This window comes from Pan paniscus, chromosome 18, assembly GCF_029289425.2.
Source record: "Pan paniscus chromosome 18, NHGRI_mPanPan1-v2.0_pri, whole genome shotgun sequence".
NCBI lineage: Eukaryota > Metazoa > Chordata > Mammalia > Primates > Hominidae > Pan > Pan paniscus.
In genome coordinates this window covers 2,513,795-2,534,854 of record NC_073267.2, presented here as the reverse complement: position 1 = coordinate 2,534,854, position 21,060 = coordinate 2,513,795, and the positions used below count along the sequence as shown (strand labels likewise).

The 21,060-nt window shown below is 52.7% G+C and overlaps 3 protein-coding genes across 10 annotated transcripts in view; 1 reads left to right on the top strand and 2 right to left on the bottom strand.

Moving 5' to 3' along the window:
- Positions 1-16,128, bottom strand: part of LOC117976339 (hydroxyacylglutathione hydrolase, mitochondrial) — a 24,139-nt gene extending 8,011 nt beyond the window's left edge. For 2 of the 5 annotated variants that reach the window (XM_034941013.4, XM_057300159.2), the window contains exons 1-6: positions 9,585-9,712; positions 5,745-5,917; positions 5,180-5,244; positions 2,763-2,880; positions 1,980-2,088; positions 31-134 (exon numbers count right to left, since the gene is read on the bottom strand). In XM_034941013.4, the coding sequence (XP_034796904.1) occupies positions 31-134; positions 1,980-2,088; positions 2,763-2,880; positions 5,180-5,244; positions 5,745-5,917; positions 9,585-9,660 (645 nt within the window). In that variant the 5' untranslated portion in view covers positions 9,661-9,712. Of the gene's footprint in view, positions 1-30; positions 135-1,979; positions 2,089-2,762; positions 2,881-5,179; positions 5,245-5,744; positions 5,918-9,379; positions 9,476-9,584; positions 9,739-15,938 lie in introns of those variants that run through there. The other 3 variants (XM_055100703.2, XM_055100704.2, XM_034941016.4) reach the window with 3 other exon arrangements.
- LOC117976343 (acylpyruvase FAHD1, mitochondrial) lies at positions 10,103-21,060 on the top strand. Of its 3 annotated transcripts, XM_055100713.3 has the most exons (3): positions 10,103-10,738; positions 14,681-14,682; positions 18,812-20,744. In XM_055100713.3, the coding sequence occupies exons 1-3, from the start codon at positions 10,103-10,105 to the stop codon at positions 18,915-18,917; spliced, it is 744 nt and encodes a 247-aa protein (XP_054956688.2). In that variant the 3' UTR covers positions 18,918-20,744. The 3 variants fall into 3 exon arrangements, with proteins under 3 accessions (XP_054956688.2, XP_063454335.1, XP_034796932.3); XM_063598265.1 differs by lacking the exons at positions 14,681-14,682; positions 18,812-20,744 and adding an exon at positions 20,950-21,060; XM_034941041.4 differs by lacking the exons at positions 14,681-14,682; positions 18,812-20,744 and having other exon boundaries at positions 10,103-11,778.
- Positions 16,901-21,060, bottom strand: part of LOC100972985 (meiosis specific with OB-fold) — a 38,764-nt gene continuing 34,604 nt past the window's right edge. Inside the window, exons 13-14 of one of the 2 annotated variants that reach the window (XM_034940978.3) lie at positions 20,718-20,804; positions 16,901-17,281 (exon numbers count right to left, since the gene is read on the bottom strand). In XM_034940978.3, the coding sequence (XP_034796869.1) occupies positions 17,171-17,281; positions 20,718-20,804 (198 nt within the window). In that variant the 3' untranslated portion in view covers positions 16,901-17,170. The remainder of the gene's footprint in view (positions 17,282-20,717; positions 20,805-21,060) is intronic. The other variant, XM_034940980.3, reaches the window with a different exon arrangement.

The following is a 21,060-nucleotide window of genomic DNA, read 5'->3' as shown; positions in this document are numbered from 1 at the left end:
CACCCTGGCCCGCAGGGAGGCGCTGCCTACTGTGTCCGGGGGGAGCCGGCCCAAGACCTCCAGCAGAGCTTTACACATCTCATCCGCAGTCCCTTCATAGAACTTCCCGCAGCCAGCCACAAACAAGGTGTCACCTGGAAACAAGGACAGCCACGAGGTGGGGGCCACTCGAGGCTGGTGGCTAGGACTCAGGAGGGGGCCAGGAGCAGGGTGACACTCACCGGCAAGGCCCAGGCCCCGAACCCTGGCTGCCCTCCGGCCACGGCTGCCCAGACTCAGCCCCCCTGCATTCCGGCTCCCACATCTCCTTCCAAGTCTCAGCTGACAGTCCAACCACCCAACTGGCCGTGCAGACCCGAAACCCAAGTCACTCCTCCCTCACTGCCCCCAATCCCACCAACTGTGGCTCTGAGACCCTCACAAGCCCAGCCCTCTCCCCGAACACGCAGCAGCCCCTCTCAGGCCCATGCCTGGCTCCCATCTTCCCTTGGCCCCAGCCACCAGCGCCACCCTGTGACCAAGGTCTCACCACCCTGGCTGAGCTGAGCGGGACCACCTCTCACCCACGGCGGAAGATGCGGCCCACACCGCTGGGCACCTCAGGCGCACCCAGGCTCCTTCCGGCCTCGGCCTCAGGACGGCATCCCCACCCCATCACTGCCCAGGCCTCTGTCCCCGCTTGCCCTCCTCTTGCTGCTTCGCGGCTGTCCTGGCCTCGCTGACCTCACGTGGCCGTCGGCCCCAGAAACAGGGCAGTCCCCTGAGAGGAGGGTGCCCAGCACCCAGCACAGTGAGGCAGCCCCACTTCTCCTCACCACCTGGGGCAGAGAAGCATGCAGCGGTGCTGGGCACAGGCCAAGGCCAGGAGTCCTCCTGGGCACGAGAGATGGGAATGGACGGTGGGGAGCCTGTTCCCCTGAAGGGCCCTAGACCTCGAGTCTGAGGACCAGCAGGAGGCCATGGAGTCCCCAGAGATAGGGAAGGGCAGACAGAGGCGAACTTGGGGCCTGGGGCTTCTGCTCCACAGGGCTGTCCTTGTGCCAGGCACACAGCCCAGGAGGCACAGGTGAGACCCAGGGACTCAGTGCTCGCTGCCCTGAGAAGAATCCTAAATCTGAGGTCCCCAACTCCATCCCTCCCACACCGGCACCACCCAGGCTCATCCCCCAGCCCTGCGCACTGCAGCCTGAAGGCGCCTTATCCCTCACAGCGAGGTGCCCGTCCCTCCCGCCATGCCCTCCGCCCTCCTCTGGGGCTCCCTGGCCACACCTTCTCCCTGCACCCCTGGTTTGACTCCACCCAGGGGTCCGAGTGTGGCCCTGGGTCACTCCCACCTGGGTTCAAGGCTGGGGCTGCCACCTCCCACCAGGAGGCCTCCCAGCCGTACGATGCCCACATCGAGTCACCGGGTGAAACCCCGCACTGTGAGGCCAGTCAGGACAAGGCCACAGTAACAAGCACGGGAGGCAGCCCCCACCACCAGCAGCCTCCACACTGCCTTAGAAGGCCACAGCCATGAAGGGCCCGGCCTACAGTGAGGCCGTCCCCCGGCCATATGACCTCCACAGGTGGCTCCACAGGTCTGCAACCACCCTGGGAGGCAGGCAGGGCCCCCAGACTAGCACAGGTCCCTGAGTCCACACTACGGCATCAAGGAACACGGCCCCAGGGCTGAGCCACCCCTCGCCCTGCTGGAAGAAACTGACTCCTTTCCCGTGGGACCCGCCCGGACTCCAGCTGTCCAGCAGTCTCCGCCAGCACAGCCCTTGCTGCAAGCGTAACTTCCTTCCAGACCACGATCCAAACCCATCATGGGAGGAATCGGCCAGCCCCACCATGAGGCTCCCCAGCACCCACCCCTGGGCCCCCTCACACCGGTGCAACAGAGAAGGCCACGAAGCTGCCCCGTGAGCCTGCCTGGCAGGAGACACAGGGTCTTCACGAAGAACCCCCGCCCCCACCCACACCCGAACACGCACCTGTGAACACGGCAGGGGGCTCCGAGCCTCCGGGCTTGCTCACGAAGTAACAAATGTGTCCTGAAGTGTGGCACGGGGTCGCCAGGCACTTGACGTTCAGAGACCCCACCTTCAACAAAGCAGGCGACCGCGTGTGCTCCCAGACACCCTGGAGAGCCATCTCCCGGGGTCACGGCGCGCCACCTGGGCCCTACTGGGCCTCCTCAGCTCCGAGGGAAATGCCCGTGAAGGTGGGGCAGGTGCTCCCCACCACAGGACTGGGGGACTCGCTCACTCCATGGGTGCGCCCCAAGTGCAGGGCCACCCTGGAACAACAGCGTGTAAAAAACCAAGGGGCTTGTTTCCTCCTTCAAAACTGGGCCAAATCCACGCTCGCCATCTGGCTAGGAAAGACGGCTTTCCTTCCCACACATGGCCTTTTGTTTTCCTGTCCCCATCTGCCCCAATTCTTTACTTCAAAAATGTTCACACCCTCAAAAAGGCTGAAGACCCCCTCGCAGTGCCCTCCCACCTGTGTGCTGTGCTCTGGCACCAAGACCCTGCCCACATGGCCTGCCCCCCAGGGTCTCAGAGCCCTGCTTCACAGCCCCGCACACAGCCGTGTTTTGCACACTCCTCTCCTTGTGCCTAGACAGAGAAGACCATCCACGCTCCCACAGAGGACCACTGAGAGCACTCCCGGGTCACTGGGGTAAGGGAGCAGAGAGAATGCGGGGAGGGACCCCCCCTCCCCCACGCTCCTGGCAGGGCCACGCTGGAGCACCTCCAGGGCTCACTCCTTACCTGCAGTGTGGACAGGTGAGTGATCTTGTGAGTCAGGGCCCCGATACGGTCGTCACCCCCGTACACCTTCAGTCCCGACTGCAGCTTGACCAGTTTCTCATTCCCGCCAGCATGGTCCCTGGAAGTCAAATAGGAGACCTGGGCTGCCTGCTGAGCTGAGGGGGCTGCCTGCTGAGCTGAGGGGCTGCCTGCTGCTCTTAAACCCTAGTCAAACGCAACACTTATTTTGCACTCACAAAGGAAACCGAGGAAGCAAATCACAGACACCTGGATGATCCTGTGGCCAGGGTTCTGAGCGTGGGGGCCTGGGGTTACCACCTGCACGTCTTTACAAAGCACCACCTGGTTCCCACCCCCACATCCTAGGGCAGTGGGTCTGGGGCGTGGTTTGGGGTGGATTTCTTGTCCTGGTGCAGTGGGTCTGGGGCATGGTCTGGGGTGGATTTCTTGTCCTGGTGCAGTGGGTCTGGGGAGAGGCCTGGGGTGGATTTCTTGTCCTGGTGCAGTGGGTCTGGGGCATGGCCTGGGGGTGGATTTTTGATTTTTGAAGGCCCCCAGGTGATCCTGATGTGCTGCCCAGTTTGTGGCCCGACACTGGCAGGAGATCAAACTGTTCAGCATGGGAATCACCTGGGTGCGTCTGGGATGAGCAGCTGGCCCTAGACGCGGTCTGTCTGCAGGGGAGGCCAGCCTGGGCCAGCTCCAGCAGGTGGAGGTGCCTCCTACGCGCCCAGGTTTCCCCAGGGGAGCCTGCCTGACCCGCATTTCAGAAAGGGGCGGTTGAAGGGGCCCTTCCCGGGTCTCACATGATATCACAGACTCCTTCGTGTGCCTCCCATGAAGACTCCAGCAACCACACCAGAAACCGCCTGCCTTGGCACCACTGGGCCCCAAGATAACAGGGTGGAGTGGTGGCCGCTGCCCTCTGCCCCTCCCACCCTTCAGGAGGGCGCGGCACCACAGGCCTTGGTCTGCCCATCACCACCCACCATCGGTGAGCAAACCCCACCCCGCTGAAGCTAGGGCCTGGCTTAGGACTTCACGTGTCGGCATGAATGTTAGAGGGGCCAGGGAACTAAAAAGCACCACAGTGTTAGAAAGAGACGTCTGCGGCGAGGCCGGGAGAGGCAGGGAGCTGCAGCAAGCTGTGATGCGCCAGGCAGCCACACAGAGGCCACCACCAGGGTCCCCAGGAGGAGGCATGGTGGCAGCAGGGGCCTCGCACGACAGGCAGGCCAATGTGCTGAGACAGCAGCTCAGCCACACAGGACAAGGGCCAGGGAGGCTGCAGGCACCGCCCCTCAAGCCCAGGTCCCTGCACGGACACCTCTGATGACCCCGAAGAGGCTCGTGGGGCCCAACTCACAGAGCCTGAGACTCTCCAGGCCTAAGTCCAGCTGCGTGTGAACCATGACGCTTCCATCAAACCCTGGCCAAGCCACCAGCACAGCGCTCCCACCACCAAGGAGAGGACCAAAGGCTTCATTTCACCCCAACACAGAGGCTGGGGAAGCCACAGCTGAGAGGCCCTAGGGCAGTGCCAGATGGGTCCTGGCTCAGGAGAAAGGTGCCGGTTGCCCTTGGGCGCTTGCTTGGCAAAAAGAAGTAAGTCTCTCTAGCTTTGAAGAGCCTCAAAAATTTCTAAAAGCCGAACAACGGCCTTGAGCAGGCAATGCCAACCCTAGAACCCAGACAGGGCATTTTATTCATCCATTTTCAAGGATTTTTAAAAACCCAACCTCTCCAGATATGGCTGCTTGTCTTTGTTTTTTTTGAGACGGAGTCTCGCTCGGTCACCCAGGCTGGAGTGCAATGCCACGATCTTGGCTCACGGCAACCTCCACCTCCCGGGTTCAAGTGATTCTCCTGCTTCAGCCTCCCGAGTAGCTGAGATTACAGGCGCCCACCACCACGCCCAGTTAATTTTTGTATTTTCGGGAGAGACTGGGTTTCACCGTGTTGGCCAGGCTGGTCCTGACCTCAAGTGACCCAACTACCTCAGCCTCCCAAAGTGCTGGGATTATAGGCATGAGCCACCGTGCCCGGCTGGCTGCTTGTTTTTTTTTGTTGTTTTTTTTTTTTAAAAAAACCACTCACCTGTAGACTCATTTCCTCCCCAACATTGAGGCCAACGTGCCAGGGCACAAGCCCGCATGGCCCAGGAGAGAGCCGGGGGGTGGGGCCTGAGGGTAAGGCTGTAGCCTTCTCCCCTCACCCTCGGGGCCTCAGAGTCACTGAGCACCAGACTTGCCCCTTGGGGTCTACGGTGAGTCCCGGGTCTTTCTCAGAAGTCTGCTGGGGGCCTGTCCTCACAAAGCAGACAGAGCTGTGGGGGGAGACAGGCCTTGATGTCCCTAAACCCACCGGGGCGAGAAGTGAGCCAGGTCCCACACCCCCAGGTGAGACGCGGCACTTACCAGTGGTGGTGGGTGGTGAGCACTGTGGTCAGTTTCACCCCGTGCTTTCTCGCCACGTCCACGACCTGCAGTGGCCCCGGGGAAGGACAAAGGCCTGTCACACTCCTAGGCCTGGCTTGCTGGCCTACATGGTAGGGTGCCCAGCAGAACCCAGGACACGCCATGAGGGGCCGCTGACGTGGCCCGTCCTGACCCTGCCGGCTTCCCCTGCTCCAGGAGAGCCAGTGAAAGCACCTTCTCCTTCCTGCTCAGCCTGACACTCTTGCAACCACCTACGACCGCTCCAAGCCCCTCCAGCTCTGAGGGCACCACCCCCAGAGGCAGCATGCAGGGGCAGAAAGCCCCCAAGAAGACTCAAGTGCCCAGGATTGTACTGCACAGCGCTTTCTGTGTCACTGCCTCTCGCCTCCACCCTTCTTGGGGCCCTGTTAACAGAGTGGCCGGAGACTAATTTCCATTTAGCTTAGGCAAAGTTGCAAGGACACTGCGGTTAGGAAACCCATCGGGGGTGAGGACTCCGAGCTGGGTGACCAGGGCAGGGAGAGCCAGGCACAGCCATGCGCACCTTCTGGGGCTGCACCGGATCCACAATGGCAGCCTCCTTGGTGTCATCATCAATGACCAGGTACATGTAGTTGTCGGTCAGGGCAGGCAGCACCTCCACCCTCATGGTGCCCTCATCCACGGTCAGGTTCTTCCGCAAATCTGTGTGGCAGAAAACTCCCAGCAGGGCTGGACCTGCAGACACAGAGCACAACTCAGTGGGCGTCCACGCCAGGCCCTCCACGACAGGACGCGCAAGCTGCAGTGCTTCCCAGCCTTTCTAGGTTCCTTTGAAAAAGAATATTCTGGCCAGGTATGGTGGTTCTTGCCGGGAATCCCAGCGCTTTAAGAGACTGAGGTGGGAGGACTGCTTGAGGGCAGGAGTTTGAGACCAGCCTGGGCAACATAGCAAGACCTTGTCTTTTTTTTTGAGACGGAGTCTTGCTCTGTCGCCCAGGCTGGAGTGCAGTGGCGCGATCTCGGCTCACTGCAAGCTCCGCCTCCCAGGTTCACGCCGTTCTCCTGTCTCAGCCTCCTGAGTAGCTGGGACTACAGACGCCCGCCACCATACCCGGCTAATTTTTTGTATTTTTTAGTAGAGACGGGTTTAATGGTGTTAGCCAGGATGGTCTCGATCTCCTGACCTTGTGATCCGCCCACCTCAGCCTCCCAAAGTGCTGGGATTACAGGTGTGAGCCACCGCGCCCAGCCAAGACCTTGTCTTTACAAATTTAAAAATTAGCCAGGCATGGTGGTGCATGCCTGTGGTCCCAGCTACCCCGGAGGCTGAGGCAGGAGGATCACTTGAGCCCAGGAGTTTGAGGCTGCAGTGAGCTATGACTGTGCCACTGCACTCCAGCCTGGGTGACAAGACAATAACCTGTTCCTTAAAAAAAAAAAAAAAGGAATATCTTCATATATCCCTGACGAGAACACAGGAACTAACTCATGCTCACATTCATGGAAATCAATTGTTTCAGACTTATGATCTCTATTTTCTTTTTTGAGAACTCTAAAAGGACAGGATGGCCAGCTTGTGATTGTGAGGCGAACCACTGCCAGTGCTGGATTATTCACACCCCGGACTCAGGGACAGAATGTGAAGAAGGGAACACAGACTAGGGGTGCCCCCGCCTGGCCATCTGCCCTCCAGCAAGCTGTGCTGCCACCACTGACTAAGCGAGCCTACGTTCCATGCAGTTACTCACAGCCCTTCTCAGCCTCTAGCCAGAAAGAACCAATACTTGACGGCAGGCTGAGGCAGGAGAATTGCTTGAATCCGGGAGGTGAAAGTTTCAGTGAGCCAAGATCGCCCTACTGCACTCCAGCCTGGGCAACAGAGTGAGACAGTCTCAAAAAAAAAAAAAAAAAAAAAACAAAAAAAAAAAAAAAACTTGCTCTTGAACAGCACGAATGTGAGATATGCACAAAAATCAGCAGTTCCTTTGAGACGGAAAGTTGGCCACAACTGCCCCAGATTCAAGTGTGGAGGACACAAAACCACCATCCAACTGACCCAAAGGACTCTGCCACAGGGGCCCAGAAGGCCCAGGAGCTGAGAGGAGTGGGTGACCAAGGGACAAAAGTGTCTGCCACCCAGTCGACCAATGCAAAAATATTTTCAGCAATGAAACTCCTACTAAATCTAAAAATACATGGGGGCCCCGACAATACCTTCAGTTCCGCTCTACACGGGGAAGAAACCACAGAAGGTGGCAGAGGACAGTGCAGTCCTGGGGTAGGTGCCACGGCAGGGGCTTCTCCCAAAAGGGATCCAGAAATGGGCAGCAGCCACCAACTGACAGACACACGCGTCTCCACGGCCCATCGAAATGCGGAATCCGACCTTATTTCCACAGCCGGGGAAACTGCCCAAACTATAGTTTCAATCACTGCACAAAGATATCCTATTACCCGCCTGACAACCAGCTGGGCATTTTCCAGATCATTCTCCTCAGGAACAAGAATACCAAGGTTTCTATATGAGCAGCTTCCTGTGATATTCCCCTTCCCCTTAGCCTCAGTACCACCCCAGCCCAAGGAGCACACCAAGCAGAGTGTGGGTGCTGGGGGCTGCAAGTGGGGTGCAGAAGGGTTGCGACAGGATTCCGAGTGCCGGGCGTCCTCCTGGAAAGGAGCTCCATTACAAACAAGGAGCAGAACATTACAAACAAAAATACTGCCCACGTGCGGTGGCTCACACCTGTCATCCCAGCACTTTGGGAGGCCGAGGCGGGCGGATCACTTGAGGTCAGGAGTTAAGAGAGCGGCCTGGCCAACACAGTGAAGCCCCTTCTCTACTAAAATACAAAAATTAGCCGGGCGTGTTGGCGCGCGCCTGTAGTCCCAGCTACTCAGGAGGCTGAGGCAGGAGACTCGCTTGAGCCCGGGAGGCAGAGGTTGCAGTGAGCCGAGATTGGCCACTGCACTGCCCAGGCGAAGAAAATGTCATTTACAACTGGCGCTCAGCCTCCCCTGGGGACCATCACAGCCTCCTGAAGAAGCTGACAACCCAGGGAGGTGCCTTTATTTCTGAGGAAAGACGCAGCTGGTGCCAACACCAGCAGAAACCTTATTCCCTTTCCATATCACTCAGCCCAGCACTGCCTGACAAATGTTCCCGGCTTGCTGTTTTGTAACTGTAATACTTTGTACAAACAGGTCAAGGACCTGCAGCCTGGGGCCTGGGCCAAGTCCAGAAACATGTTCGGTTTGGCCCCAAAAACAACAAAAAAAAATGGAGATACGGTCTCACTCTGTCCCCTAGGCTACAGTGCAGTGCTGCGATCAAGGCTCACTGCAGCCTCGACCTCCTGGACTCAAGCGATCCTCCCACCTCAGCCTCCAAAGTGACTGAGACTACAGTTGTGTGCCACCACGCCCGGCTGATTTTGTTTAGTTTTTGTAGAGATGAGGTCTCAACATGTTGCCAGGCTGGTCTGGAACTCCTGAACTCAAGCGATCCTCCCGCCTCGGCCTCCCAAAGTGCTGGGATGACAGGCGTGCGTCACTGCACTTCTTTTTTAAATCAGGAAGTTTCACAGCATCTTGCTTCCCTTGAACTCGGCGGCACCAAATACGGGGGCTGGGGCCTCCCTTAGAATGGGGCACGCACGCCCTGCCGATGCACACAGTCCCGCTGGAACTCTCTGCCTGGACCCTTATGAATGTCCCTAAAACTGTAATTCTGAGGACCTCAAAATCCATGTCCTTTCCTTAGCAATGGCGACATTCTACCCCCTGCAGAGCCTTGACAGCTTTCGGCGAGATCTGGAAACCGCCAGGGACGCCTCCCTGCCTGCGCCTCCGCCCGCCCAGTGCCCTGCGCTGCGCACCCGCCCGGGGCGCTGGCCTGGCCCGGCCTCGCGACCACCTCGGGCGAATGACACGCCGGGTCCCCAGACAGGGGGGCTCCGGCGCCGGGCGGGCAGCTCCACCACCGCAAGCGGCGCCGCGAGACCGCGGTCCTTGCAGCGGGGCAGCAGGTACGGGGTGGGCCAGGCGTCCTGGGGCCCTGCCCGCTGCGCCTTAGAGCCGCGCCCCAGGCTCTCCTCGGCGCCGGCCCGGGCAGGACGCGATGCCCTGGAGGCGTCAGGGGCGCGGCCGGCCCAGCCCGAGCGTGGAGGCCGCGGCGGACGCAGGCCTGGCCCTGCTTACCTAGCGCTTTCCGCACCCGCGGCCCCGCGCCCGCTCCGCGCCAGCCTCAGCGCCTGCGCCGCCTCCGCTCCAGCCCCGCAGCGCGGCCTTAGGCACCTGCGCAACAGACACCGCGTCAGCGGTCGCCAAACGACGGCCCGGCGCCGCCCGCTGCCCGCCCCGCCAGGCCCGCGTCCCCCGGCCCGCACCGCCCCGCTGCACCCACCGAGGCCTCGGCGGGCGCAGGCGGCTCCCAGCGCGGCGAGGCTGCGGCGGCCGAGCAGCCCGCGGCCCACCACCATGACCCGGGCCGGGCTGGACTGCCGAGCTGCCCAGGGCTGCAAAACACCGGCGTCGGCGCGTCGCAGCCAATCAGCGCCCGCCTCGCGCTGCCCTCAGCCAATCAGCGTCCACCTGGCACCGTCCGCCAATCAATCAACGCGCTCGCGCTCAACTTGTTTTGTCCGCGAGCCCCGACTGCCACGGGCCGGGAGACGGGCCTGGGAGCGGTGGCGGCGGCCCGAGAGCTGCGCCGGGAGAGCTGTGCCGCGAGCCTCTGCCTCTTTTTTGGCACCGCACAGTGGATCCTTGGAGGCCGAGCGCCACGCCGCCCGGGTACCCGGCAGATCGCGAGGTGGAACGGGCCGTCGCTGCGGGGGACAGCGTTCCGAGGCAGTTGGTCCTCTCCGGGATGCCGTAGGCATCAGCTGACCGGCCCAGCCCACGCGACTACAGGGGCACTTGATGGGAATCATGGCAGCATCCAGGCCATTGTCCCGCTTCTGGGAGTGGGGAAAGAACATCGTCTGCGTGGGGAGGAACTACGCGGACCATGTCAGGGAGATGCGCAGCGCGGTGTTGAGCGAGCCCGTGCTGTTCCTGAAGCCGTCCACGGCCTACGCGCCCGAGGGCTCGCCCATCCTCATGCCCGCGTACACTCGCAACCTGCACCACGAGCTGGAGCTGGGCGTGGTGATGGGCAAGCGCTGCCGCGCAGTCCCCGAGGCCGCGGCCATGGACTACGTGGGCGGCTATGCCCTGTGCCTGGATATGACCGCCCGGGACGTGCAGGACGAGTGCAAGAAGAAGGGGCTGCCCTGGACTCTGGCGAAGAGCTTCACGGCGTCCTGCCCGGTCAGCGCGTTCGTGCCCAAGGAGAAGATCCCTGACCCTCACAAGCTGAAGCTCTGGCTCAAGGTCAACGGCGAACTCAGACAGGAGGGTGAGACATCCTCCATGATTTTTTCCATCCCCTACATCATCAGCTATGTTTCTAAGATCATAACCTTGGAAGAAGGAGATATTATCTTGACTGGGACACCAAAGGGAGTTGGACCGGTTAAAGAAAACGATGAGATCGAGGCTGGCATACACGGGCTGGTCAGTATGAGATTTAAAGTGGAAAAGCCAGAATATTGAGTTATTTCTTAACAAGTTTCGAGAGAGAAGGGAGCAAGACAAGAGCAAGCAACGGCTATTAAATGTCACAATCCTTTAATTAGAAACCATTTATTGGCCGGACACGGTGGCTCACGCCTGTAATCCCAGCACTTTGGGAGGCCGAGGCGGGCGGCTCACGAGGTCAGGAGATCCAGACCATCCTGGCTAACACGGTGAAACCTCGTCTCTACTAAAAATACAAAAAATTAGCCGGGCGTGGTGGCGGGCGCCTGTAGTCCCAGCTACTCTGGAGGCTGAGGCAGGAGAATCAGTTGAACCTGGGAGGCGGAGCTTACAGTGAGCTGAGATTGCGCCACTGTACTCCTGGGCAACAGCGAGACTCCGTCTCAAAAAAAAAAAAAAAAAGAAACCATTTATTTTAAAAATGATTAGATTGCTATGCCTCAACTCATAGAAGATGGACTCTTCAAGAAAACGTGAAGTAGAACGGATGGGCCAGAAATGAAAACAGGCAAGTAAAGTATTTCTTCGGAAAACATTTTATCAAACCATATGTTAAAAAGACTTTCCTTTTGTAAAACTGGATTAGAGAAGACTTTTCAGTGGGTTATCTCTAGGATGATTAGTAGTTCAGCATTTAAAAACTGCAGAGAAAACTGAAAGTTATGTTCCAGATAACTTTCCGTTGTTTACCAAATTTTCTTGGACTTGGTCATCATCAGGAAGCATTTGTAAAAACAAAAATTTCCAAATTACTGGCCCATCTCGGACTCACTGAATCAATTTGATAGGATTAATCTCCAGTGAGGCTGTGTTTACAGGGCATTCCAAGTGATTCTTATCAGGAAATGTGAAAACCCTCCTGTACATAATCGGTTAATTTAAAATTTTACTTAATAAGTGAACAATTAATGAAGATTTCACCTGTTTACTTAGGGTATCTACCCAGACCCATCGATTCTAAGTTCGGGAGATGATTTTGAAATTACTGTTTTCCAAATAAAGGTGCTCCCTTTTAAGTGGCTTACAAGTGTAATTTTTTTTCCCCCAGTAATGACGAGGAGGGATATTTCCTCCTTGTGGGGCTTCAGACCTTAGTCTTTGACCTTTGGCCTTCTGAGCACTGTGCTGTGTTAACACAGTTAATCAGCAACTGTACTTCCCAACCGGAGATAAGGAGGCTTTGTGGAAGCTGAATAGCCTGGGACTGCTGCTTTTGCTCTTGCCTGCACCCTCCTCTGAAAAAACATCCAGGCAAGATGCACAGCGTAGCTGTCAATGCCGGGAGGAGTCCTTTGGGCTTCGGCAGGGGTTCCTGTTCGCGTTCACATCATCTGCTGGCCCCTGAAGAAAGCCGAGGACATCTGATTGAGTAGTAACGGGCACCATGTATTGAACACAGTACTGTTAGGCACCATGCCAAGCAGTTTATTCTGTATTTCCACGTGTTGTGTAACCAGCAACCAAGCCATAAGCTTAGTATGATCACTACCATCCCCATTACTCAGATGAAGACAGATCTAGAGGCTAGGAAGGCTGGCTAAAGTCACTCAGCTTAGCGGCAGAGCCAAGATGTAACCCAGCTCCCCCAAGACCAGAACCTGAAGTTTTGACCACAATGCGGGCTGCATCTTGTAAGTAGACACATAAGAAGAATCAGACACTTAGGTATGCTGCAACCCCATGCTTAAATTATAATTTAGTAGGAGGAAGTGCCATAATTGGATTTCTTTATTAAGTATCATGCTATCTTAACTACTTTTAGTATTATTTTTTTCATTGCTTGGCAATGCATGTAATTACAGAAGAGTCAGAAAATAGAGATTAGCAATTAGAACAAAACACCAAAAATTTCATCTACCCAGAGACAGCCAAAGTTAAGCATTTAGTGCAAGTTCTTCCAAGTCTGTGGATATAATTGTAATTTTTTAAAGAGTTTGCTCATACCATACACTTTTCTTTTTTTTTTTCTTTTTTTTTTCTTTTTTTTTTTTTGAGATGGCGTTTAACTCTTTTTGCCCAGGCTGGAGTGCAGTGGCACAATCTCGGCTCACTGCAACCTCTGCCTCCCAGGTTCAAGTGATTCTCCTGCCTCAGCCTCCCAAGTAGCTCAGATTATAGGCATGCGCCACCACACCCGGCTAATTTTGTATTTTTAGTAGAGACAGGGTTTCACCATGTTGGTCAAGCTGGTCTCGAACTCCTGACCTCAAGTGATCCACCCGCCTGGGCGTCCCAAAGTGCTGGGATTACAGGCATGAGCCACCGCGCCCAGCTATACCATACAATTATTTAATTTGCTTATTTCACTGTATATTGTGACCATCTTTTTCTTTGTTAGCTGACACATTTCTGCAGTACAACTTTGATGGATTGCATAAGATTCTGAAGTCAAGCCTCCATTTTTGGACCTTGAGATTGTCTCTAATGATTTGCTAGTATCAGCACATGTGCTGTTTTTTCCTTTGGCTAGGTTCCTATAAGTGGAAGAGTTGGATCAAAGGGTGTGCTCATGCTGGAAGTGTATTATTAGTCTGCTACCAGGTACACGGTTCAGCTGAGATATAGCTACCAAGTTGACAGACTATTAAAGTCAAAGTTATAAAGTAGAAGCAGTGCTCACATGCAGCCCTAGTAGGTGGCACAAGCCAGCACCGAGTACAGTGCCCCTGGGGTCAGTGTTCACCACAGTGGTAGAACAAGCTTTGTCACAAACATTGACATCAGCATTGCAGGTGTAGGCACACAAAGTCCTTACGTGCAAGAATCAAAAACAGAGACACCAAGTCCGACAATTCCTGATATTGCTAAAATCATAGTAATCCTAGCATTCAGAAGATAACGTTTTTCCACATTTTGAATACATTTAAACCTATGAAAAAGTTTAAAAACCAATACAATGAACTCCATATGCCCTTTAATAGTTTCAACAATTACCAGCATTCACTATGTTTGTCCTCTGGTCCTACATCTCTCCCTTCCTCCCCGCCATATATGTGTATATATGCAGACATGCACCTCTCTCTCTCTCTACATACACACACACACACACACACACACACACACACACACACACACACACACACACACACACCCCAACCCCATATTTTGGAAATGCGTTGGGATGGTGACTGCAGAAAGACTCCGCCCTTTCAGCATACACCTCCCAAGAATCAGGATATTCTCCTACATGGAAATGAAACCATTATCACGCTTAAGAAAATAATTCCACAGTGTATTAGTCTGTACAGAATGTATGGTTTGACATCTGTTCTTCTGTTGTGTTTTTAAAACATGTTCATTGGGCTTTTATAAAAAAATGAGTATTACACATCCACTTAATATATTATGAACATATTTCCAGGTCAGTGAATATAAGTACAGGTACCCCTTTTTAATGGCTGTATCTTAGATCATGTACCCCAGAAGCACAGCCTAAGATGGGGATTCTTGTTCCCGTGATTTGCTGAAGGAGTGCTCTCAGGAGAAGAGAAGTGTAATGAAGCAGAAAGGGCAGGGAGCAAACTCCAAGGAAGAAAGTGGTCTCTGGGCTGGATATCAGCTTCAGTCAGCTGGTGAACCCAAGGGGAAGCTCTGGAGCAAGGAGTCTGTTGGCACCAGAATCTGCTCTCCCCGCCCCTTCCATAGCTTCCTCAGGTAATTTTCTGACCCTCATAGAAGCTGAGGGACTTCAGCAAGTGAAGATTTTCTGGGTGGAGCATCCCCGACAGATTGCACACGGTTCAGATGCTCTGCTATTAGAAACAATGATGCAAGGGGCATCCTCCATATACTCTACAGCAAGGGTCCCCCAGCCTCCAGGCCACTGACTGCTACCAGCCCGTGGCCTGTTACGAACGGAGCCACACAGTAGGAGGCAAGTGAACATTCCCGCCCGAGTTCTGCTTCCCGTCAGATCAGCGGTGGCATTAGATTCTCACAGGAGCGTGAACCCTTTTGTAAACTGCACATGCGAGGGATCTAGGTTGCGCACTCCTTATGAGTATCTAATGCCTGGATCTGAGGTGGAACTGTTTCATCCTGAAACCATCCCCGCCCCCCGACCCGGCAATCCATGGAAAAACTGTCTTCCACCAAACCATTCCCAGGTGCCAAAAAGTTTGGGCCGCTGCTCTACATCATTGGCACTTGTTTGTTTCCTTAGGGAAGTCTTAGAAGTGAAATCAATGAAATGGTTTGCACTTTGAAATTTTGACACTTTTTGCCAAATTGCAGAGGAAAAAAAACTACCATGTTGCACTTGACAAGACTGTTTAAGAATACCTTTACACCGACACCCCAGCTAAGGCTGGGCATCATGGCTATGGTCATTCTTTTTTTTTTTTTTTTTTGAGACAAAGTCTTGCTCTGTTGCCCAGGCTGGAGTGCAGTGGCATGATCTCGGCTCACTGCAAGCTCCGCCTCCCGGGTTCACGCCATTCTCCTGCCTCAGCCTCCCGAGTAGCTGGGACAACTGCCACCACACCCGGCTAATTTTTTTGTATTTTTAGTAGAGACAGGGCTTCACCGTGTTAGCCAGGATGGTCTACATCTCCGGACCTCGTGATCCACCCACCTCAGCCTCCCGAAGTGCTGGGATTACAGGCGTGAGCCACCGCGCCTTGCCTATTTTCCTCTTTTTTAAAAAAATATAAGTGTCGGCTGGGCACGGTGGCTCACGCCTGTAATCCCAACATTTTGGGAGGCCGAGGTGGGTGGATCACTTGAGCCCAGGAATTCAAGACCAGCCTGGGCAAAATGCCAAGATCCCTGTCTCTACAAAATGTTTTAAAATTAACCGAGTAAGGTGGCTTCTCCTGAGCTCCTGGACACGGGGCTCAGTGGAGGGGGCACCATACCCACTCTTGCTGAACCAACAGTGGGAGCCAAGCCAGCACCAACCACGACACCCTCACTTCTCTCCTCTCCTTCCTTCCCTGTCCACCCTCCCCATTCACCTGGCTTCACAAACCCCCCAGTTCTCCCCAAGGCAGGATGGAAGGCCTGTTCTGCACAACTAGGTCAAGTCGTTCATTACCTTATCACCACAATTTGGACACTTGGGGGTGAACCTGCATCCCTCCTCTGTGGCGGCACATGGTAAAAGCCAGATAAAACATGACTGACAAGATGGTTTATCTCCCAACACCAGCCTTAGGAAACAGTTTCATATACTCACTTTTTCCTTTTTTTTTCAATCCTGTGGTGGAGGGCGTGTAGCCTTCTAAAGTACCAGGTCAAACCTCCCAGGCCGTGGGTCAACACTGACCTTAGCGGTGGGTCTTCACAGCTGGAGTCTGCGCCCTGAAGCAAGTGACTCTCAATGGTGTGCAGTTGAGCCGTTTACTTTGTGGCTGCTGCAAAGCAAACAGATAAAGTGGCAGCTGTCGTCCTCATGTCCTGAGTAGGTCCCCCTCAGAGTTCTGAGACCCAGGCACGCTCATGAACCTTTTGAAGTTGGTCTCCTCCCAGTTGATTCAGACTCAGTCATGTCAGCCCTGAGCCAGCAAGCCTCCACAAGCACTGGTCACTCCAGCGTGTCACCAGAGAAGACCAGGGACTAGAAGAGCCCCAGGTGCTCAAAGCAGTCACACAGGATTGCCCACGACTTTGGCTATTCCCACCCAGCGCCAAGAGCCCCTTGCCCTCATCCTGTCAGATCCGTCAGATGACGAGTCACCACCCAGCTCTCAGAAAGTAGTCTTTAGAGGTCCTTTTTTTTTTTTTTTTTTTTTAAGACAGAGTCTCGCTCTGTCGCCCAGGCTGGAGTGCAGTGGCTGGATCTCAGCTCACTACAACCTCCTCATCCCAGGTTCAAGAGATTCTCCTGCCTTAGCCTCCCGAGTAGCTGGGACAACAGGCACGTGCCACCACACCCAGCTAATTTTTTGTATTTTTAGTAGAGATGGGGTTTCACTGTGTTAGCCAGGATGGTCTCGATCTCCTGACTGCCTTGGCATCCCAAAGTGCTGGGATTACAGGCATGAGCCACCGTGCCCAGGCCTTGAGGTCCTACTCTTTTTCCAGGGAACCAAGACAAATAATAAACTGGCTTAAGAAAATAAATCATTCACTCAGGATTAAGAAACTCACTCAAAGCCGTTCAACTATGTGGAAAAGAAAATAAATCATTCAAATCTGTAGAAGATTAAATCTGTTTATTAATTCATGTAAACATTTTCCAACTTGGGAGGAGACAAGGCAAAGACAGTAGGAGGCCTTCTAAGAAGAGAGGTCAGATGAGAGAGGCCTTCAGACTCACCCAGACCACCTCCACCATAACAATTTCTAGAAACATGTTCACCACATGTAAACAAAATGCAATTTTCCCCATAATTTTCAAATTAATATTCCATTTTAAAGGGAGTTAAAACCCTTATACTTTTCCAGAGTTCAAAATGATAGACAGTTTTAAACATGTTTTTGTCCAGACAAGTTTCTGCTTGCCTCAGTAGGATCTGCAAGCTTGCATGAGAGTACACTAATTTTCAATCCACTCCTTGCTCTGTGTGATAGAACGAACTGCGAGGAGAAACAGAAAAAGAGACAAAAGGTTAATTTTTAAAATCCCTTTGTATATCAAGTTGAAAAATCAATGATCACGAATAGAGAACTGCAATGAAAGTTTTGTTTACAGATATTAATATAAACTTCCATTAGAGCTGTAAGATGATGGGAAGAGTTCCAGTCTCGGAGTACAGTTAATTTACAGGCCCAGCTTCTGACTGATTTTGTAAAAATTTTGTCACTTTTCATGCTATTTCTCTCAGGTATGAAAGTTGGGATTAAAAGTCTAATGTGGCCGGGTGCGGGTGCAGTGGCTCACGCCTGTAATCCCAGCACTTTGGGAGGCCAAGGCGGGTGGATCACCTGAGGTCAGGAGTTCGAGACCAGCCTGGCTAACATGGTGAAACTCCCACTTCTACTAAAAATACAAAAAATTACCCGGGCATTGTGGCACACACCTGTTATCCCAGCTACCCAGAAGGCTGAGGCAGGAGAATCCCTTGAACCCGGGAGGCAGAGGTTGCAGTGAGCAGAGATTGTGCCATTGCACTCCAGCTTGGGCAACTAGAGCGAAACTCTGTCCCCTCCACCCCCCCAACTAAAATAAATGTCTAATGCAGGGCTGGGTGAGGTGGCTCATGCCTGTAATCCCAGCACTTTGGGAGGCCAAGGCAGGTAGATCACTTGAGGCCTGAAGTTCAAGACCAGCCTGGCCAATAAAGTGAAACCCTGTCTCTACTAAAAATATAAAAATTAGCCAGGTGTGGTGGTGCACACCTGTGGTCCCAGCTACTCGGTGGCTGAGGCGGGAGGATCACTTGAGCCTGGGAAGGTTGAGGCTGCTGTAAGCTGTGATCGCACCACATGCTCCAGCCTGTGTGACAGAGCGAGCAGAGCGAGACTCTGTCTCAAAAAAAAAAAAAAAAAGTATAACATAGGAAAAAGGGCTTAATGTGTGTTCAGACTACCAACTGTGATAGACTTTAAGCTGTAGCAGGGACTCAATCTGTGAGACTACAGGAATATGATGACATAATTTAATAATAGTCTTATTTTAATAGTCTTTTTTATAATTTATACAGCACTTTAACCGACATTTTATTTAATATAGAGTGGAAGGACATATCAACCACTTTAATTTCAAGACTGAGAGAAAAAAAAGTACCAACATCAGGGAAAACTGTGAAAGACTTTAAATGGGCAATAACAATAAGTGGGTACCCTTTCAATGGAATGTTGTGGTAGTCTGACATTGGCTAGAACACGTTCAGAGCTGTCTGATTCTACAGGGGCTACATCTCCCATTGCACGGACTGAGCTGTTTTAGAACTAGGTTGTAGAAAGCTGACAGTGATTCGAATGACCCCGCTCATGGAATCCCCATGAAGTCTGTCTGAGTGAAGATGCACTGCTTCTGCCCTATAGAGGAGCCCAGAGGTTCATCTACAAGCAAACCCATTCAGCATTTTGCATTGCCTGCCTATGTATCTATTCTTCCAATTCCTTTTTCTTTCCTTTTTTTTTTTTTTTTTTTTTTTTTTTGAGACACGGTCTCACTCTGTCACCCAGGCTGGAGTGCAGTGGTGAGATCTCGGCTCACTGCAACCTCTGCCTCCCAGGTTCAAGCAATTCTACTGCCTCAGCCTCCTGAGTAGCTGGGATGACAGGCACCTGCCACCATGCCCGGCTAATTTTTGTAGTTTTAGCAGATGGGGTTTCACCATCTTGGACAGGCTGGTCATGAACCAATTCCCCTTTGAATCCTTCTTCTCCCCTATATCTTACTGGTTCCCTCATTGATTAATGAGTTAAATCTTCAACATGTGTTATTTTATTTTTGTATGCATCATGGTTTTTGGATTTTGGTTTTGGATTTTACATCTTTTTATTTGTAAAATACTGTGTTACCTAATGCATGAAGAAGCTTGTCCATAATTATGAATATTTGTTAAAGCCACCTGGAACACCTGTTACACACATTCTCTGGGAAAGTGCAGTATCCACTTGAGGGTCATTCATTGTTGTATTTGAATCAAATTTAGAAAACTCTTAAGTTCCCATGAACTTAAGTTGATCAGACTCATTAGCAAGTGGTGCCTCCTGTCTGGAGGAAAAGTATACAGGGTCGGTCAAGGACCTAAGCGTGCCCTGACTTGCAAAGAGACAGTATTTAGGGGCCCATGCTAACCGTTGAAGAGATGCAGCATCTTACTGCAACTTTTCTGCCTTTGGCCTGGTAGTGAAGAGGCCTCAAGCCGAGGTCCTAGAAATATTGGTAAGGCCACTGGAGACTCCATGTCTGCAAACTATTCAGATGTGTTGGTGGCCATGGAAAATGGGAAAACCTGCTTATGAGGCTGAGATGGAGGAGATGCAGCATTCACAAATGCTCCTGCAGGATGTCCATGAGATGAAAACTAATTTCATAATAACACTAATTCTCTCATCAGCACGCAATGTTTTCTAGAGGCTCCATGATACCATTAGTCTGACACAAATGGAATGTGTGCTCTAGAATGTTTTAAAATTTTTTCAGTATTAAGCTGCAGTACAGCAAGTATCAGTAGATATAACCACACAAACGGGAGCACATTAACTTGCGGGAGAATACAAGAGAAAAGAGTTGAGAACCATGAAGTGAAGCAACGAGGCTGGCTGGGTCCAGTCTCACCTGTGACCCAGGGCAAGTGGCAACACTTCTTGGTCCCACTTTTCTCATCTGCAATAGGGGAGTTTGTCTCACTGCACTTTTCCTCCTCTGACACCTTGAACACTAAGACTCGAGGATCCTCCAACACTGAAGTGCCTCAGGAGGCAACTGTGGCCCTTCAGGGTTGGAGGATCATGGAATTTTGCAGGTTAGCACATTTAATTAAGCTCTGCAGGGTCTCACAGGCTGAGGTGTGGTGGGATTAGGATTCAGACCAGATCTGTCTCCCCGCAACAATCCAAGCACTTCATTGTGCTATCTTACACTGCCTCACTAACTGAAGGGAATGCCACAGGGTGGGTGGGGGTGGGGACAACCTAGTCTGACCTTTTGGGGTTCAGGGGCCAAGAGAGGGGTCTCACTATGTTGCCCAGGCTGGCCTCAAACTCCTGGGTTCAGGTGATCCTCCCACCTCAGCCTACCAAGTAGCTGGGATTACAGGTGTGCACTATTGCACCCATCAGCTCTGATTTTAAAGCCCTTTCCCCTGTTTTGGATTTAACCTTAAAGGATATTTTCTTTGTTGGTCTATTTTCTTTGATGTCTTTGGTAACTCCTTTATACAATATGAAAAAACCCCTGGCTATTTCCTTTGCTTTTAGGATAGCTGAATCCTTATGCGCATCTGGGAACTGGGCATTAGAAATAATAAATTCTCGAATTTATCTAGGTTTTTCTTATGGTTTGAATATACAGAATAATAAATATATAGAATAATATGGGACTATAAAATGCACTAACTTTTAAATAAATTTTGCTTCTTTCCAAGAGAAGTTGCCACTTTAATGCTGTTTTCTGTTCACCTGTCATTGCAAGAAACTCATGTACCTGGTTAAAAAAAAAAGATGAGACAAATATATTTGAAGTTTACAAAGAAAATTCATTTTTGACAACAGTGGGAAACAAACTTTCTCATTAGAAATGAAATTTTATTTGCAGTAATTACAGCTCAATCGTTTGTTTTTGTTTGTAGAGACAGGGTCTCACTCTGTCGCCCAAGCTGGAGTGCAGCAGTGCTATCACAGCTCACTGCAGCCTCGAACTCCCGGGGTCAAGCAATCCTCCCTCAGCTTCCCGTTTCTGA

Bases quoted from the DNA above. Each gene is read 5' to 3' on its own strand.
- LOC117976343 (XM_063598265.1), top strand. From the start codon at position 10,103: ATGGGAATCATGGCAGCATCCAGGCCATTGTCCCGCTTCTGGGAGTGG. The intron at 10,739-20,949 runs GTCAGTATGAGA...TTTTGTTTGTAG, and splicing joins AGGCTGGCATACACGGGCTG to AGACAGGGTCTCACTCTGTC.